General features: G+C 48.7%; 1 protein-coding gene across 1 annotated transcript in view; it reads left to right on the forward strand.

The window, feature by feature from the left end:
* Positions 1-20,229, forward strand: part of Cass4 (Cas scaffold protein family member 4) — a 37,774-nt gene that overhangs the window by 7,121 nt on the left and 10,424 nt on the right. The window contains exon 2 of the mRNA XM_021192817.1: positions 14,936-15,358. Coding sequence (XP_021048476.1) covers positions 14,936-15,358 — 423 coding nt within the window. The remainder of the gene's footprint in view (positions 1-14,935; positions 15,359-20,229) is intronic.

The following is a 20,229-nucleotide window of genomic DNA, read 5'->3' on the forward strand; positions in this document are numbered from 1 at the left end:
CTGAAGACAGCTACAGTGTACTTATATATAATAAATAAATAAAACTTTAAAAAAAAAAAAAAAAAAAAAGAAAGTGATCACAAGCGACAGAGTCGAGAGAAATAGGGAAGCGGCCGTGGAAATGCAGTGCAGTCATCTTGATCATCGGTGAGTAAGGGGGAAATGACAGAGGCCCAGAGGGGAAATCAGTCAGAAAAGGAGGAAGTGGAGGATGCTAAGAAAGCTGCCTCTGAGGAGGAGGCCGCTCTCCAACAAGAGTTGCAAAAAGGGGAACTACAGTTTCTTTGTGGTTTTTTTTTTTTTTTTAGGAACCATTTCCAAAATGTTTATTGCTCATGAACCATGTACTCAGCCCAGAGTTTTGCTGTGCGCTCAGCACGTTGGAGTCTAGGTGTGTGCCGTGCCTGTATGTCAGCCTTGGCTCCGAGCCTCCCACAGGAGCAGCCGCAGCCCAAAGCTGCTCCTGACACTCAGAGAGCCTTCCTCTGTGGGCTCACAGGGGGCAAACATAAACTCTTATGCTCTTTACTGAAAGGGTCCGTGTGTGTGTGTGTGTGTGTGTGTGTGTGTGTGTGTGTGTGTGTGCACCATGGCCCACATGAGTGGAGTTCAGAGAACAATTTCCAGGAATCAGTCTTGCCTTTTGTCGCGTAGGTCCTGAGGGTTGAACGCAAGTCGTCAGGCTTGATGGCAGGTGCCTTTCCACACAGAGCCCTCTCTCTGGCTCAGGAGTGGTGTTTGGTCGTTTGCGCATGTTACTATGGGCCAGGCTGCTTGTCTGCTTCGAGTAAGGGGACAGAAGTGGAGGAGAAAGCACGGGGTCTCTATCCCCAGAGATGAGGGGCCTGCCACCTGGTTAATGAGAACAAAGTACTGTGTGGAATGTTTGCCCCAGGTTCAGCATTTAAGCTCCCCTCAGCTGAAAGAGACATAAAAACTCAGGCCAGTCACTAAAGCCTCATTTTCCTGGGTTGCTCTCTCTCTCTCTCTCTCTCTCTCTCTCTCTCTCTCTCTCTCTCTCTCTCTCTCTCTCTCTCTCTCTCTCTCTCTCTCTCTCTCTCTCTCTCTCTTTTTTTTTTTTTCCGAGACAAGGTTTCTCTGTATAGCCCTGGCTGTCCTGGAACTCACTCTGTAGACCAGGCTGGCCTCGAACTCAGAAATCCGCCTGCCTCTGCCTCCCAAGTGCTGGGATTAAAGGCGTGCGCCACCATCGCCTGGCCCTGGGTTGCTCTCTTTTCCTGTGATATTTCCCAGGGTAAAGGGAAGCCTTTCAGTAAGTCACTGAAAAAATGACCAGCAGGGACCAGGCCGGTGGCATGAGCCGCCCTTTAGCCTGGTCTGAGTTGATCTGTACTGAACCCAGTTCCCGGGTGTGAATGGGTGCATGCTAGCAGAAGAGCTGCCATAGTAGGATCCCTTGCCTATGTCTCTGGTAGGCCAGATGACTTTTAGGTGCGGCACACAAGTAGTACTTGACATACCTTTGTAAAGTACATATAATTTACATTTCATTAATATACTTGAGGGGGAAACTAGCTCATTAAATCTGTACTTTTTTTTTGAGATTGGGGGGGGGGGCGGAGAGGTTCTCTATATAATATAGCCCTGGCTGTCATGAACTCACTCTGTAGACCAGGCTGGCCTGGAACTCACAGAGATCCACCTGCCTCTGCCTCCTAAGTGCTAGGATTAAAGGTGTGTACCACCACTCCCACCCCCAGATCCCACCAATTATGATTACCCATCAAGCACAGAGTGGGGGTGGCGATGTCTGTGAAGAAGCAGTGGGGGGTGAGGGGGTGTTGGGCTCCACAGCTCTGCTCCCTCCCAGGTTTCTCTTAGGCCACAGCACAGAGAATGAGTCACTCTGTGTCACTCCATGGCCTGTGAGGAAGCATTCGTGGGCATGGTGGCTCCCAACATGTATGAGTCTGAGGCAGGAGGATTGCCGCCAGAACGAGCACAAGGTTGGGATGTGCTTCAGAGAAGGCTAGCGGGGCTACACAGTAAGACCATGCCTCAAACAAGGAAAACAAACCCTGAGCTTAGACCAGGAGCCCCGAGTACCTGTTTCTACACACACACACACACACACACACACACACACACACATGACAGATAATGCAAGCTTGTTCCAGGGAGTGGGCAAGACCCAGCCCCACTGGGAACCCAGTGATCAGGTTTTAGGGAAGAGAATGTTTCATTTCTAGTGGTGGTTTTGGAATTTTTCTATGGCCACAGCCTCTTCCTCGTAGAAGGCACTGCCTTCTACGATTGTAGAAGACACTGTACACGTGTGGCTTTTCTGTTAGAGCCAGCCGGAAGAAATGGCTACCAGATGGGTCAGCGTTCCCTCCCACCATGCAGACGTCACCGTAAGTCCGGGCTTATGCCATCGGCGATCAGGTTTTCCCTTTCCTCATCAATGTGGCCTCATTGCCATGTGCACTAGCTTCATTCCCTTCTTTGTCCCTGGCGCCTCTGGACAAGGTGGCCACCATGGCTGTCTGCATCCAGAGGAAGTGCAGGAAACCCAGGGAAGATCCGTGGGAAGCTGTGCCCAGACCCCTCGGAAGCTTTGGTTTCTGTCCAGAGAGACGGGCCAGAGCAGGTGCTAGAGAGCCTCTCTTGAGGAGGCTGTGGGGTAACTGACTGCCTCTGTGTCCACAGAGGACCAAGATGAAGGTGGACATGAATACGGTCCTCTTGTCTGACGCCCTTTCCTGACTGCCAGGGGCCTGTGCGAAGGGCCCTGGGGTTATTGTATATCGCTCCCTCCAGGAAGGGTAATCTTGGGGAAACAGATTTGGAAGCAAAAGTAGAGAGTCTATATTTTATTTTAAAGCTACTTTCCATGTATCTGGGAAAGTGTGTGAACATCCAGAATCTTGGGCTGAAAAAAAAATGAGAATTGCTACAAACTTAGAGCCTGCCTGGGCTATACAGCAAGCACCAGGCCAGCTTAGGCTAACAAGGGCCTGGGACAAAGACAAAACATCAGATGACATATTGCCCAGTGTTTTGAGAACTTAAATGTCACATTGCATAAAAAGAAATCAGGGAGGGAGGGACATCATTATCTCCTGGGCCTCCCAGATAAATGGTGCCAGGTCACTTTCTGCACACTCTGGAGACTGTCTGGAATTTCCAGCTCACCCCCGACAGCTGTTCTCCTTCGTCCTCCAGCTACTCTGCACTGTTTCCCTCCAGTCTCTACATCTAGGATGCCCCAAGGAGTCACTTGATTGCTACCTCATTTAAACATCTCAAATCCCCTTGCTGATGGAATTCAGGATGGAGAGAAGCTGTCCAGGAGCGGGGTGGGCAGCAGTACCACATGGAACAGCTGGGTATGGTTCGATTCCGAGGGTAAGTTCTAGGCATGAAACAGGAAGCCTTTTTGCGACTTTCAGTGACTCTCTCAGTTCCCTGTAACTCATGGAATTTTACTTTGGTGAAAATACAGCTGCGGAAAGATTCTCAGGGGAAAGTGACAGTTAAGAAGTGGCTTCATGGTGGGCATATGACTTCATGGTGGGTGAAGAAAGTGGGCATGTGACTCCATTCGATGGTGTCACAAATGTCACTGTGCGCCGTCGTGGCAGACCCTCCTGCAAGCTGAGCCACCTCCCCTGCTGGATCTTTGTGCACAGGACCCAGAGCATCATGCATGCAGCTGGTTGTGGGGGAGGGGTGGAGCAGCCTCCTTGGTTGCTTAGAGATTCATCCAGCCTTCCCAGGCTTGCCTGAGCTGGGAGTCTCTTCCAGCGTTAAGGACTTGAATATCCGGGCATCTGCAACTGTATTCTGTTGACTTTAGCAGGTTAGGGTCTACTGACTTCTCTGTGTGCCTTTACTGTGAGCCTGTCCTTGGGCCGCAAGAGCAAACAGTCTCAAAATCCAGTGGCTCTTAGGGGGTCAATGCAGCAGCTCAGGGGTAATGATCGCCAGGTCAGCAGGAGAACGGAGTTCAGATCCCCTGAACCACTAAACAGCCAACCCCAATCTATAATCCCAGCACTGGGGTAAGGGGTTGAGGGGCCAGAGACAGGAGGATCCTTAGGGCTTGCTGGCTGGCCAGTCTAGTTGCTTCAGTGAGCTCCAGATTCCGTGAGAGACCCTAACTCAAAAAATAAGGTGGCGTGTCTTTGGAGACTGAGGCGGATGTCTGGCCTGCACGTACATGTGAGGCTTTTTCTCTCCCTTTCTGGTAAATTACAGACAAATGCTGTTGATGACACCCAGCGGTCGTAGGAAGGCTGTGTGGCTTGGTGAGTTTCACAGGATCTTGGCGCCACAGCTCCTCGGAGCACCTGACCATCATGTCCTCTGTCCGGGCGTCTGTCACCTCACATCAGAAGTGGCACCCCAGGAGAGTGTCAGGCCTCCAGGCCTCCTCCTCCTTCCCTTTTCAGAGAGTGTGGGTGGGGGGCTTAGAGGTGGTCAGGGGTTTTTTATCTTCTTCTTGGAAACCTTTCTTTCTTTTTTCCTAAACATAATGTACTTTGTTTTGTTTCGAACGATGGAAAGTTAGGATTCTCAGTCCAGTGGATAGGAAGACCATCTGCTCGGCTTTGGTCATTCTTAGCTGAGCTCTGCATCCGGACGATACAGACTGTCCTCAAGCTTAGCTTCTTCATAAAGCTGTGGAGTTTGGGGCTGAACAGATGGCTCAGTGATTAAGAGGCACTGGCTGGTTCTCGTCCAAAGGACCCAGGTTCAAATCCCACTACCCATGTGGCAGTTCTACGACCGTCTGTAATTCCAGCTCCAGGGTATCTCTCTCACACACACACACACACACACACACAGAGAGAGAGAGAGAGAGAGAGAGAGAGAGAGAGAGAGAGAGAGAGAGAGAGAGAGAGGCATACATGGAGGCAGAATACCCATGTAAGTAAAATTTAAAATAAAAGATATATAGTGGGCTCTGTGGGAGGCCTCCTCCATGTCCCATATAGTCACTGACTTCCCACATGTACAGTCTATGTGTTCTTTTACATTTTTATTTATTGTTAGGGTGTGTATTTGGTATTAGGTGGTACATTTGTGCCATGGTTTGGGTGTGGAGGGCAGACAACAACTCTGTAGTGTGGGCTCTCTCCCTTGTGTTGGTTTCAGGGCTCAAACTAGCATCCTCAGGCTTGCACAGGAAGCATTGCCACCCACCGAGCCTCTCACTGGCCAGTGTTGCTTTCTTATCCTGTGTGTGTGTGTGTGTGTGTGTGTGTGTGTGTGTCTGTGTCTGTGTGTGTGTGTGTGTGTGTCTGTGTGTGTCTGTGTGTCTGTGTGTGTCTGTGTGTCTGTGTCTGTGTGTCTGTGTGTCTGTGTCTGTGTGTCTGTGTGTCTGTGTGTCTCTCTGTGTGTGTCTGTGTGTTTTCCCTGTGTTTATGTTTGTGTACCACATATGTGCCCGGTGCCCATGGAGGTCAGAGGAGGGTGCTGGATCCCCTGGAACTAGGGTTACCAATGGGAGGGAGCCACCATGTGGGTGCTGGGGACTGAACCTGTGGTCCTCTGGAAGAGCAGCCATTGCTCTTAACTGCTGAACCATCTCTCCATCCCTGTAGTGTATCTTCTTTTAAAGTGTAGTTTCCACATAACCATCCTTCTGTGGGCCTCAGAAGGGAAGTGAGTCTTTCACCTAAAACCTAAAAATTCTTGAAAATGAGCCATGGACACTGTGAGGCGGAAGGCTGCAGTGTTCAGTGTGGCTGTGTGTCAAAACTATAGTTCAGAGAGGCCCACGGCCACCCTGCCATGCTGGCCCTTCCACCCTACAGGGTCTGCTGCCTCCTGTGTCCCTGGCTTCAGTGAAAGCCAGTGCTTGGCTTCTCTGTCCCCAGCTGTAAACTTGTTTATTTTAGAAGCAGAGGAGTTTGGGGAAAGGGGAGTTTGTGAAAGATAAAAGAAGCAGGAAGCAGGATTGGACAGCATCATGCTGACTGACCCCTGATGTGGAAAGAGGGAGGGAAGAAAAAGAGAAGGGTCCAAAATAGCTGGTCACTCGGGGACTTCCAGGATCCTGCCTTAGGCACAGGTGTTCAGACCCAATGGCTGTGGACTTTCACCTTCCAGGAGAAGCAGGGTGAGCCTTTTAAACCCAGCCGTGGGTGCGAAGTACAGCTAACTGCTTCCCTTGATCCCTTTGGTGCTATCTTCTTCTTATTCATTATTATTATTATTATTACTGTGTATAAATGTGTGTGATGTATATGATGTGTGCATATGATATATATATAATGTGTCTCTGTGTACATGACATATATGATGTGTGTGTGCATGATGTATATGATGTGTGTGTATGTGTGATGTATATGGTGTGTGTGTGTATGCATGATGTATAGGATGTGTTTATATGTGTGATATGTAATGTGATTCTATATGCATGATATATATGATTGTGTGTGCATGATGTATATGTATGCATGCATGATGTATAGGATGTGTGTATATGTGTGTATATGTGTGATGTATATGGTATGTGTGCATGATGTATATGATGTGTGTGTACATGGTGTATATGATGTGTACGTATGGATATATATATGATGTGTGCATGTGTGATGTGTATGGTGTGTGATGTACATGTGTGTATACATGATGCATATGATGTGTGTGTATGCGTGATGTATATGATATGTGTGTATGCATATGGAGGTCAGAAGGATTCTGTAGTGTCAGCTCTCTTCTTCCACTTTTATGTGAGCTCTGGGGATCAAGCTTAGTTCACCAGGCTTGCTGGGCAAACATCACTACCTGCTGGACCATCTCCACAGTCTGCCACTTTTCTCAGTTTTTCCTTCTCTCTGGCTTGATCATCCAGAGAGCAGGGCGACTCTTTAAAGCCAGCCTGTGCATGCCACAGCCAATACCTCACCCACGTGTGTCATAGCTGCTGTGCCCACAGAGTGATTTCCTGCCCAGACCCTACCTGGCATCTCTGAGCTTCAGTGTTGCTTCAGTGCTAGGCTGCAGCCCAGGCTTGCAGGCACCAGGCGGCTTCTGCCAGAATGGGGCACCCCAGCCTATGCCATTCTTAAACCAGCTCATTCGAGATTTGAACTCATTTAGCAAATTCGACTTAAGCTGAAGGAACAGACTATGGAGATGGGACAATGACAGCCCAAGGTGATGGGCCCAGATCTGAGTGAACCCCAAGGCACTGTCTCTGCTGGGTGACCTTGGGTACAGAAGTCCCTAAAGCTCCCCTGTTCAGAAGTGCCCCAGAACTCTTAGAATGAAGCTAACCAAGCAAACATCCAGACCCCCCCAGGTCTGACACTTGACTTTCTGAATTTTTCCCCCTTCCATAAATGGGAAAAATTAAAATCGAAGGTGCAGTTGAAGGACTGGCTCCTCTCATGTGAGAACTGTGCCCATCCAGCCTGCAGAGCAGATTCCAGCTTAGGCACAAGGAAAACACAGATGCCAGGATGGACCTGTGGTTGCAGCTGGTCCTGCTTAGAGCTATGGCAGGATACAGCTGCACTTCCCCTGCTGGAGGTAGGATGGTGTGGGCCTGTCAGCTCTCCCAGCATGAGCCCCCTGCCTCTGTGAGGCCCTCTTCCAGTAGACCCAGTACTTCTGCACCTTTCCCTGCAGCCAAGGGAAATTAGAGTCCACCCATTTGTGGCCTCCAGCAGCCCAGGCTCCACCCATTGTGGCCTCCAGCAGCCCATTCGCCCTGAACTCTACACGTCCACTTTCCATAGACTACAAATAGTAGCTGTTGCTTAAATTTTTAATCCCATTTTGGGGTTTCTTCCCCACTTTTGATCATTTGGTTCCCAGATAAAAGACACACAACTCTTACTATTTACAATAAGCCTTAAACAGCTGGGCAGATATCTACCCTCCATGCTATTAAAATTTACTTTTCTATTGATAACCCTGTTATTGTTTCTATGTTTTATCTGGGCTGCTCTTAACTCCTACTGGCCAACCCTCAGGGCCACATTTTCATGACTCGCCTAACCTGTAGCGACTTTTTCTTCCCTCCTCATCTTCTTCTCCCTCTGTGGGTCTCATCCCACCCCCCCACCCACATCCCACCCTCATCCCCCCAACCCTAACCCCAAAATCCTAAACCCCACCTATGTCTCTTTTGCCCAGCTATTGGGTATTGGCATCTTTATTTATGAATAGGTCACTTGGATCTACATACAAAATCTTTTGTCTCTGAGACCATGAAGTCTTGCCCCCCTCCCTGCCCCCTCACTTAACGTTACAATATACAACAAAAGACCAAACCTCAACAGTTAGCCATGGCAGAAATCAGAATCCTGGTGACTGTGTACTGCCATCCAGCTGCTTGTTTTCCAGTTCCTGTGACTCTTCCATTCACCCACCATCACACCCTCGCCTGGGGCTTCCCACATCTCTCCTCCTCTGCTGACAGGCCCCTCTCAACACCTTCCCTCTGACTAAGTCCTCACCCCCAGATAGTCACTGTCCCTGGAAACTTTCCCTAAGCCCCCTCCTACCACAGCTTCCCCACAGCAGGCATGGCTTCTTAAAATTTCCCATATTTTCTTTTCTGTCCCACTCAAAAAGTCTCTTGTCTTCTTCTGTGAACTCAATGTTCACTTCTGTGGAGGTTGACTAGAAACAAACCTTATTCATAAGAAAGTCCATTATATAGATCAGGCACTGTCATGCTTGCTGGGGTGCCTTTAGGGAGCTCCTGGCAGGGGCACATTCATATTTGTGTCCTGGCGAGTGAGTGGATGGATAGATAAATGGATGGATGGATGGATGGATGGATGGATGGATGGATGGATGATGGGTGGATGGATGGATGATGGGTGGATGGATGGATAGATGGATGGATGGATGATGGGTGGATGGATGAATGGATGGATGATGAGTGGATGGATGGATGATGGGTGGATGGATGGATGGATGAAGGATGGATGAATGGGTGGATGGGTAGGTGGATGGATAGATGATGGGTGAATGGGTGGGTAGATGAATGGATGAATGATGGATGAAGGATGGATGGATGGATAGATAGATAAATGGATGGATGGATGGATGGATGCATATAAATGGATGGATACATATAAATGAATGGATGAAGAATGGGTGGATGGATGGATAGATGGATGGGTAGATGGATGGATGGATGATGGGTAGATAGATAGATGGATGGATGGGTGGGTAGATGGATGGATGAATGTGTGGATGGATGGATGGATAGATGATGGGTAGGTGGTGAATAGATGGTGGATGGATGATTGGATGGGTTGATGGATGGGTAGTGAATGACTTTCCAGATGTCTCCAGCTGAATAGAGTTTGCATACTGATTATTGCAGGTGCACAAGGTACCCCTTGCCACAAGCTCACTCCTGTTCTTTGTCCTTATGGCCTTAATCTCCTGCTTCTGCCTTCCAGATACCCATTCCTCTCTCCTCCTTTTCCTGACTGTCTTATTGAGATAAGTATGTGCAAACGTGGCCATGGAAACGTCTATCTGAGAGTGAGGGCTTTGTCAGATGAAGGGTGGGGAGGAAGCCTGCCCACAGAGGAAAAAACAAATGTGAAGGTTCAGGGGGCGATGGGGGGGAGGGGGCGGGGTTCGAGGATGTGTGAGCAGGGAAGTCAGAGTGAGGGACTGAAAGGTGAGCAGTGAGGAGGATGACCAGACACTTCTCCCACATTAGCCGTGGTGACACACATCTATAGCCCCAGAATGTAGGGGTTAGAGACAGGACCAGACACTTCTCCCACATTAGCTGTGGTAACACACATCTGTAGCCCCAGGATGTAGGGGTTAGAGACAGGAGGACCAGACACTTCTCCCACATTAGCCATGGTGACACACATCTGTAGCCCCAGGATGTAGGGGTTAGAGACAGGAGGACCAGACACTTCTCCCACATTAGCCGTGGTGACACACATCTATAGCCCCAGAATGTAGGGGTTAGAGACAGGACCAGACACTTCTCCCACGTTAGCTGTGGTAACACACATCTGTAGCCCCAGGATGTAGGGGTTAGAGACAGGAGGACCAGAAGTTCAGCTATTTAGGGGATGTAGACCAGTGTACCTATATGAGATCCTGTCCAAACCATAGGACCTATAGAGATGACTCAGAGGTTAAGAGCACTGGCTGCTCTCCCAGAGGACCGGGGTTTATTTCCAAGCACCCACATGGTGGCTCACAGCTGCCCATAACTCCAGTTCAAGGAAATACGAGGTCCTTTTCTGGTTTCCTCAGGTACCATGCATATACATGGTGCACAGATATGCATGCAAGTAAAATAGCCATATATGTGAAATAACATAAAAATAAAGATAAGCAAAGAATAAAGCAAGGATTATCTAAAACAAACAAACAAAAACCAAAATCCCACATAGTTCAACCTACAGGATGGATGGAATGTACAGGACACTTGTTTACTTTTTTTTTTTCATAAAGCAAGAATGAAGAAGAACCCCCTGGGGCCAGTGCGAAGACTCTGGTTAAAGGACAGTAAAGGAGAACCTGCTGCATCCTGTTGACCTGAGTTCTATCCGGAGACCCTACTGTAGAGAGAACTGACTCCAGCAAGTTGTCCTCTGACCTCCACATGCATGCTGTGGTTCATATGCAAACACATACACATACACACACACATACAAGTGCACACACATGTGCACACAAAACAAAATATTTCGAAGTTTTAAACTAAGGACACCTCTCCTTTTCTGTGTGAACTCTAGCTGCCCACGCGTGCCCGCCCACAAGGAGCAGAGACAGAGGCGTGTCCTGCATCATCCCTCAAGTATCCATGCCAACGTTTCCAAATTAACACGCTATTAAAGAATAGCTTGCGAGCCATCCTTGATGACCTCTGGACGGCTGTCAGGTTGCATAGCTGCGGCTGTCAACTGCTTCCATGTGTTAGTTTCAAAGCCCTGAGCCACGGGGGCTGCTGTGCTGGCTCCTCTCCCTATGTGACACACTGGCTATGACTTGCCCCGCTATGTCCTCCCATAGAGCCTTCATATGGGAGTCCAGCTCTGCGTAGAGGCAGGCAGCCTTGGAAGAGGTAACCTTTGAACTGGAAGCTAGTCATGCAGAGATCTGGTGAAAGGGTGTTCTGGGTACGTGGAATGGCAAAGACTGAGCCTGGGGCTGGAAGCATTATGGAAACGTCAGTCAACAATATGACTGGCAGAGCATTAATGAGGGCAGGATCAGCAGGCCTGAGGGTAACCATGGGGCCTCAAAGCCACCCAGGGGGCTTAGCTGGTATCCTAATGCAGTTGTGAGCAATTCCAGTTTTTAGACAGACTTAGATGTGTGTGACACACACACACACACACATACACACACACACACACACACACACACACACACAAGTCTTATATTATTCTTGCTGGAGACTAAGAAGGGATTTGTGAGTCAAAGAAAGACCCATAGAGCCCGAGGGACTTTGGACGAGTTATTAGACCTCGCTGATCCTCTATTTTATTACCTGTAAAATGGATATAGGACAGTCCACATCTGAAATTTCTGGGAGTTTGTGATAAAAACTGAGCACTCAATTAAAAAACCAAGTCTCATTGCATATAATTGGCTCTGTTCTGAGGATTCCCACGTGGGGTTCACTCCTCTTTTGGCATTGCTATTTCGGTATTTGGGTTGGTTTGACCTTTTGAGACAAGGTTTTCTATAGGCCAGGATGACCTTGAACTCCTGGCTTCCACCTCCTAAAGCTTGAATCGATTACAGGAACGGGGCCACCTTGCCTGATGTATTCTCCTTGTGTAACAAACTGTAATTGTCTCTGTTATTAAAACTTGGTGACCTACACTAGGGGAATTTTGGTTGCTTACTCAGCAGATGTGAAGCCCTAACTAGGTTCCATCCCCAGCACTTCAATTAATTAATTGTCTAATTAATTCATACTTCAATTAGTTACTTGGCTATTAATTGGTTAATTATTAATTAGATAATTCATTAGTTATTTTATTAATTGGGGAATCATAATAATTGCCTGCTTAATGTTCCAAAAAAGGCACTCTGTGCTATTTATAAAGAACTACTACACAGAAGGAACTCGTTCTGTGACACACTTAGAGGTTACTTTTGCTTTTCAAGATGTGGCCAGGCAGCAGGCAGGCAGTTGGAGGAAACCATATCTCATGAGTGAGGCAGCTGCTGGCGATCCAGCACAGCTGTGGGCGCCCTGTGGGGCAGATGCTTCCTGGCTTGGATGATCCTAAAGACCCAATGTTCTCTGGAAATGCCCCTCCTCCCTGAGCGTCCAGACCCAGAAGAAGCCACAGCTGCTGGGACAGTGTGGCCCAGATGCTTTCAACAACTGTGCCATGACACTCAAGGGGAGCCAGATAGGTGCTGCACACTTCAGTGGCAGGCCTCCCTTCAAACGCACTTTGAGTGGATTTCACAAGAGTGGGGAAGGGTGAAAGCCAGCTTTTGCTTTTCATTTTCCCAAAATAAATGGTTAAGTTGTGATATTCTCTTCTCTTAGCCCACTTCTGGAACTTACAATGTGTCCCATGGTGGCTTCAAACTAACAGTAACCCTTCTGCCTCAGACCCCTGAGTAATAGAATTACTAATAAGTAGCTTTCAACAAGGTGACATTGTGACTCTCCTACAGAAATAGAATAAGTTGCCAGGTGTAGCGGCTCACACACAGCACTGTCCCTGCACTCTGTGGAGACAGGAGGATCAGAAGTTCTCTGGACAACAGAAAAGCAATGTTTGAAAGCCAAACAGAAACTCTAGAAAAGGATCCCATTGCTTTACCAAGTCTAAGCCTTTAGTCAACACACAACAAGAGTCTATAACCCTTCCCTTTAGCACATCAACCCAGCTGGTTTCTGCAGGCCTCCATGTGAAACCACCACATTCCAGGGCAATGTACCAGCTCTGTGAGCGTTCCTTCTACATAGTGCTTAAAGGGCCATCACGGTGTCACAGGAAACCCCCTGTCTCCCACTCTAGGCAGAACTAGGTGTCCATGCTCTGACTTTTCATCTCCTAGAGACTCAACAGCCCCAGCAGCGTGTGGCTCTGCCCTGTCCATCATGAAACCAACCAAGGGCTAATGTGGGCCCCGGGGGACACAGCTGAGAGGGAGGAGGGTGTTCACCCTGCTCTAGTGGGAGACAGACAGAGGGATGGTTGTCCTCTGTGAGTTCGAGACAGACATGGACATGGGAAGATCCTAAACAGGCTAGAAGAACCAGTTGGGTTTGCAGGGTGGCATCAGAGAACCCCTTTTCTCAGGAAGTGGCGTTTGTAAAGAGTCTAGAAGCGAGCGTGGGATTTCAGTGGGTGAAAAGCTGCTGGAGTGTTTGGGGGGTGGAGGGGAGAGTGTGGGCAGGACGGAAATCCTCAGCCAGAGCGACCTTGGAAGGCTGGTGGGGAAGTATGGGAGATAGAAAACCACAGCGGGCCTGGAAGGTTCTGGACCCCGGAGTACCTAGGCACTGAAGGATGGTTACAAGGAAAGGATGGATGTTGGCATTTCTAAACTCTCAAGGGCAGCATTAGGTAAATGCTTGTTGACTGTCTGGAAGAAGATGTGTTAACATATGAAACGGGTAGTCAGAGCTGCAGGGGTGCCAGTTCTCATAGGAAAGTCCCTGTGTTTGCGGTTCACCATGGGGGACAGGGGAAATCTCTGCAGCCAAGCTGTGACTGCAGAATGAATAAACTCCAGACAGGTAGGGTGGGCAGGGAGGTGACCCACTTCCCAAGATGAATAGAAGCCACCCACCCACTCACAGGCCAGTTTGGACAGGCTAAGTATTTCCAAGAATAGGTTAAGACGCTTCAAAAGGGAACAGATCCGACTCAGCAGCTCAGAGGGCTGGCTGCTCTTCCAAAGGACCCGAGTTTGGTTCCTAGCACCCATTGGACAGCTAACACCTGTCCCTGCCTCTTAGATGACCCTTAGACAATGCACACACACACACACACACACACACACACACACACACACACGTATGAAGAATGTTTTTGTAAAGCTAAAATTTAAAGTGTTTTTGGCATACACGCTAAACAAGCATGTCCCAGACATATCAAGAAATGGAGTCCCAGGCAGGCTCTTCAGGGTGGGGACAGTGGAGACGGATGCAAAATTTGTCACTGTGCTGTCCCCTTGTCCCCAGCAGTACTCAGCATGTGCCTACCACAGGCGAGGCAAGCGCTCCATCCACCACTTATTGCTTTTTTAAGACAGGGCTCACTAAGTGGTCCAGACAGATCTAGAGCTCTCAATCCTCCTGCCTCAGCTTTCCGAGTGCTAGAACTGCAGGTGCGAGCCACTAGCTAAGAGACATCCATCCCTTAAGCTTCTCCAGTATGCCCGTGCCCGAGGCTGATGCTAGAGACAGAGTAATAGATAAACAAAATGAATTTATTTCAGATGTGCATGTATATAATACATGTGTATGCACATTTAATTCTAGTAATAAACCCATTAATAGGTAACACTACTCTTCTCATTGGATCCATAAGGAAATGGGCTCAGACAGGGTAGGCAATGTTCTCGAGGGTACACAGCTAAGAATTTCAATCCAAAGGCGGTATACACAGGACACAGCATGTGGCATCATGCAGCATGTCACATGCAAGCATGTCACTCCAAGGAGTGTAGCCCCGTAATAAACGGGACTTTGGCTGAAATGTGTGTCATAAAGCACACCCGCGTGTCACCACGAGGGACATAGCCTCCGAGAATTTAAGAAAGGGTTTATTAGGGCCACTCAGCTTGGGTTTGGGGTTGCAGGCAAAGCACCCCAGAGGATGTGGCATCACCGGAAACCCTGAGGATGGGAAGTATCAACCAGGAAAAGAGCCTTTGGGGAGGGGTGAGAACGCAGCTTGCAGACCTGTGCTGCAGTTTCTCGGTGGCCTGGTTAGGACAGCCATGGCCAACGACTCTAACAGCGTGTCCTCTCCTCCAGACCCTGTTGGCCAGGGCACTCTACGACAACCATGCTGATTGCTCCGACGAGCTTGCTTTCTCCAGAGGGGACATCCTGACCATCGTGGAACAAAATGTGCCAGAAAGCGAGGGCTGGTGGAAGTGTCTGCTCCATGGGAGGCAAGGCTTGGCTCCAGCCAACCGCCTCCAAGTCCTCAGAGAGACCCCTGCAGACAGACCCTGTCCCCTGCTCCTGAGAGGCTGGGACACAGATCTCACCAGTTCTGGGGCGCCTTACCAGGGGCAGGACTTGATCTCCCCGCCACCCCCGGGGCCTGTGTACGAACCAATGAGGAGCTGGGTGGAGGGGCCACCGCCAGAGACTGCCCAAGTCTATGAATTGCCTGAGTCACCTTCCAGTGCCAGGATCATCTGTGAAAAGACACTGAGCTTCCCCAAGCAGGTGAGTGTGTCTCCCGATGAAAACACAGGTCAAGGGTATGGGGATACCCAGGGGCTTCAATACACTGCAGTCATCGCCATCCCATCAGATCAAATGTGCAAAACAGGACCTCAGCGCTCTACTGAGCATGCCCAAGGCCCAGTCCCACTTCATGCACATGCTTAGCATCCCCGTGACCGCCCAGCTCACTAAGACTGACCAACCTGTGCTGTCAGTTGAAGGTGTGTGCAGGAGTTTGTTGGCTATTCACAGGACCCCCCATCACAGAGAGCGCTGGAGATGACAGGAGCAAGGGATGGCTTAATTCATACCATGCCAAGGCCAAGGCATCACTCATCACATTCAAGACTCACATCTGCCTCCCCCAGACAATTGACTTCTAGAATTGTTACAGAAACATACAAGAGGGTCAAATAGAGATCAGGAGGTGGTTGGAAGTGACCACATTGGTGCTAGGGAAAACATACAGGTACCCAAGTGTTTGCATGGGAGAGTGTTGGGTACAGACATTTTGAAAGGTTTTTTTTTTTTTTTCCATTTACTTATTTGGGATCTGAGCATGCCTGGGTCACTGCACATGTGAGCAAACCAGAAGACACTCTCAGGTGTTGGTTCTCAGGAACCCTTCATGCACAGGTCCCAGGGACAGGCACGGTGGCTTGTGCTTTTCTCTGCTGATTTGTTCCCACCCCACCCCCCAAACTCTGTCCCAGAAAAATCATCTTTTGTCCCTGTCATTATGGCGAGCCACTACACAGGGATAAGAAATGTTTCTATGTGGTTGTTCTCAAAAGGAAGACAGAACCCTTTAAGGAAGGATTAAACCTTGAACCTTGGTGTGTGTGTGTGTGTGTGTGTGTGTGTGTGTGTGTGTGTGTGTTCTTGTATGCAGATGAACATGTGGACTGGAAAGACCTAGAAGAACCCACACAGGTAGTTCTCCTCAGGAAGTAGAATTGAATAAGGAGAAAATTAAATAAGGCAGTGAACAGAGACCTTTCTTTTATTCTATGTCATGTCCCCAGCACCTCGAGTGATACAGGGCCTCAATAAATATTTCATGAACAAATAGATCAGAAAAATGCTGGGTGCCCTGGGGGACACCTGTAAATTTTACAAGCAGAGGGAAGCCTGAGCTTGAAAAATGTGTGGTCACATCGTTGGGGCCTTAAGGAAGGAAGGAAGGAATTTAAAGGAAAAGGAACCATTCACCCCACACCCCTGGCCTTCTTAGGGCTTTAAAAATACAGTACAGGTAGCTTGGGGCTGAAGCTCAGTTGGTAGTGAGCTTACCAGGTATGCTTGTTCTATTCCAATTACTGCATACACCAGGCTTGGTGGGGTGCCGCTGTGATCCCAGCACTCGGGAGATAGAGACAGGAGGACAAGGAGCTTGGGAACAGCCTCAGCTGTGTAGTGAGTTTGAGGCTAGCTTTTGCTACATGAAGATTTGTCTCACAAACACCAAACAAACAAGACCCCACTGGCCTCAGTGACCAGTGACAATAGGCCTCTTCTAACCCTGACACTCAAACGGCACTTCTCCCCAGGCCATGAAGCCATGTGATGTCTTAGGGAACTCCACATACACAGAAAGACGTTTGCCTCTGATGTATGTGTGGCAGGATCCTGAAACACTGCTCACAGATTCTAACACTGCCTGGAAACAGGAACTGCCCCTTCAAAAATTTCAAATACTTCGTATTTTCCAAGGCAAGACAGTTTCCAAGCACAGACAGTTGTCACACATAGGTGCTGGCTGCAGCCCCCAGACACTGCCACAAGGTGGGACCTACTTGTCTTTTCTGGAACAAATTATCCCAGCACTCAACTGCTGTCTGAGCCACTGACTCAAAACAGGCTTTGGCGGTATTTCTTTAAGTCCAAGTCATGAGGGGCAGAGACATGGTTTCTCCGGTAAAGGTTCCTACCAAAAAGAAGCCCGATGGCGTGAGTTTGATGCCCAGAACCCATGTTGTGATCAGAGGATAGACTTCACAGTTGTCCCCTAGCCCCACAGGTACACTGTGACACCCATGTGTGCACTTACTATAAATAAGTGAAAGTGCAGAGAAGAAATCACACCAGACTGTTTTCATTTGAATTTTCTTCCAAAACCACTGAAAGGGGGGAAAGGTAAAGCTCCATCTCACTCTCGAAAGGAAAGCAGATGCCCGCTGATGCCAAGAACCCTCGGTGCCCAGCACAGGGCCAGGCTCTACTGTTGAATGAACGAAGTGACCCAACCCATCAGTAGCCTGTCCACTGGAAACAGACACCATATGAGGGGAAACTGAGTTTCCCATCACAGCTTACTCCAGGAGGATGGGTACTGTGAGCACTGCTGAAGCAAAGCCTGTCAGAGTATGCATCCTTCCGGGGGGGGGGGGTGCCCTGTGGTGAACAAGAGAAACCACAGTGACTGGAAGGAAACTCGGGTCCTCTGTCCCTGAGCAGGTTCTCCCAGGGACCGCAGAAAACCCCTGGGGAATGTCCCTGCCTTTTCTTCTTCAGATTCCTTCCTTGTCTATCCTAACTACATCCTGGTTTCCTCTTCCTCCTCCTCCTCCTCCTCCTCCTCCTCTTCCTCCTCTCCTCCTCCTCTTCCTCCTCTTCCCTCTCCCCCCTCCCCTCACCCTCCTGCTTTCATTTTAAAAAGCTATTCTAATCCATGGGCGCCCCACCCCACACACACACTTTGATTTCAGAGGCAGCTACTATCAATGCAGGGCATTACAAACTCTCCAGCATATGCTTTCTTCATGTGCCAGAAGTGTATTGGACTGACCACACCTAAGGTTAGCTTCTAGCTGTACCTTTAGGAGATTCTAAATATTTTCCTCTACCTCCAAAGACAAGAGCCACACACCCCAGAAGAGTAGCCAGTAATTGGCTGTGAATGAAGACAGGTATGGATGCCTTCCCTGCTCAGACATCTGCCGTTTATCCCCAAGTTTGAGGCTGCCCAGAAAATGTGTTCCAATCAGGAGTTCCAGTCAGGAATACGTAGAATTAGGCGAGTCCAAACCCAGACCTTCGAGTTGTTTCCACCACAGTTTGCATGCTCAAGCCACAGCTGGAGAAGGGTATTTCATGGGCTCCTTTGATACTGGCTCCAGGCTCCCGAGGTTCGGAGTGGCCCAGAATGAAAAGCCAAGGTGACTGGAATGTACCACTTTTCTCAAGTGGTCGTGAGAGTTTCATCTTTGTGCCAGAATTCCGAATGTCCATCCAGGGGATGCCTCTGGGGACCTTTGGATTAGAATAGCTCTCCTTTCTACACAAGATGAAATCAATTCCTGAGCGATCAAACTGCTCATCCCTGGTGAGCCCAGTGTGAACCCAGGGTGGGAACTAATGCCTTCAAGCCAGTCTGTGTCCATCTGCCCACCTTACTCTGAAGGCAGAACTTTATCCTTAGTGTCTCTGTTCTCTGTGGCCTTTTTTATGTGACCCTGGCTGAAGCTAATCCTTTTTTTTTTTTTTTTTAAGCATATACCTTTGGTTATCTAGAAAAACTTTCTCTCTCTCTCTCTCTCTCTCTCTCTCTCTCTCTCTCTCTCTCTCTCTCTCTCTCTCTCTCATCACGTTTTATGTTTTTGGAGGTCAGGGGACAACTTGTGGGAGTTTGTTCTCTCGCTTTACCCATGAGTCCTAGGAACTGACCTTAGGCCATCAAACTTGGCAGCAAGCACCTTTACCCACTGAGCCATCTCGCTGGCCCCAAAGCTGTTCTTTCTATAGAGTTTTTGTCAATTTGTCTTCTCCAGACCCTGGAGGCTCGGCTCAGCTACTAGTATCCACAAGGAGAAATCAAAGCCAGCTCCCAGCAGCTCGGCGCCTTCCTCCTGTAGCTTCCCCCAGGAAAACCACACTTCTGAGTTTTCTTTTACTTTCCGTTCCAACTTCCTTTATTTAGTGTGGAAACCCCACTTAAACATGCATGCACACACAAAGCCACACACAAAACACATTTCCATTCTGAGAAGGGACACTTCGGTATTTCAAAGGGGACAGATTTCTTGCTGACACTCCTTTGGAAGTACCTCCTTCCGCCTCTGGAAACCACAGTACTCGGGCCTGTTCATTAACTGCTATCTGGAACTTAACATTTTCCCAAGAAACATGGGACAGTTTTGAAGTGGCACACACAGGAAAGTCCCGGGGTGGACTGCTCTCACAGTCACATGTGACACACAAAGTCATCCATTTGAAGTCCTGCAGCTCCGAGCAAGGAAGAGCTTGGGAAAAGTCTATAGAGGCAGGGACAGAGAAAACTGGGTGTGGATTTAATTCAACGTGCAATCTAACCAACTATTGATGAGTTTGGTCTTGGACCAATCAGCCTATGACACCAGGGACAGAACTAGGGTTTGACTTTTCTAATATGTAGATGTGTCTGTGTGTTAATGGGTGTGTACACACATGTGTATGCATAAATGAGAATGTGTGCATAGACATGTAGAGGCCAGAGGTCAACATCAAGTTGTCTACCTCATTTGGTTTTTGCTGTTTTAAGGCCACATTTAAGCAGAGCATGGTGGGGCGTGTCATTAATCCCAGCACCTAAGAGGCAGATGCAGGCGGATCTCTGTGGGCTTGAGGCCATCCAGCCTGACCTTAGAGCACATTCTAGGTCAGCTGGGACAAGATGAGTGAGATCTGTCTCAAAAAACAAACAGAAAACCCCTCCCCTACATTTATCTGAGGCACTCGCTTGCCACAGCAGTACGTGAAGGTCGGAGTTTGATTACTAGAATCAGTTCTCTCCTTCCACTATGTGAGTTCTGGGGTTGAGCGCAAATCATCAAGCTTCATGGTGAGCCCTTACCCAATTAGGAGCTTTCTCACCAGCCCTACCTTGTTCTTTG

This window comes from Mus pahari, chromosome 3, assembly GCF_900095145.1.
Source record: "Mus pahari chromosome 3, PAHARI_EIJ_v1.1, whole genome shotgun sequence".
Taxonomy (NCBI): Eukaryota; Metazoa; Chordata; class Mammalia; order Rodentia; family Muridae; genus Mus; species Mus pahari.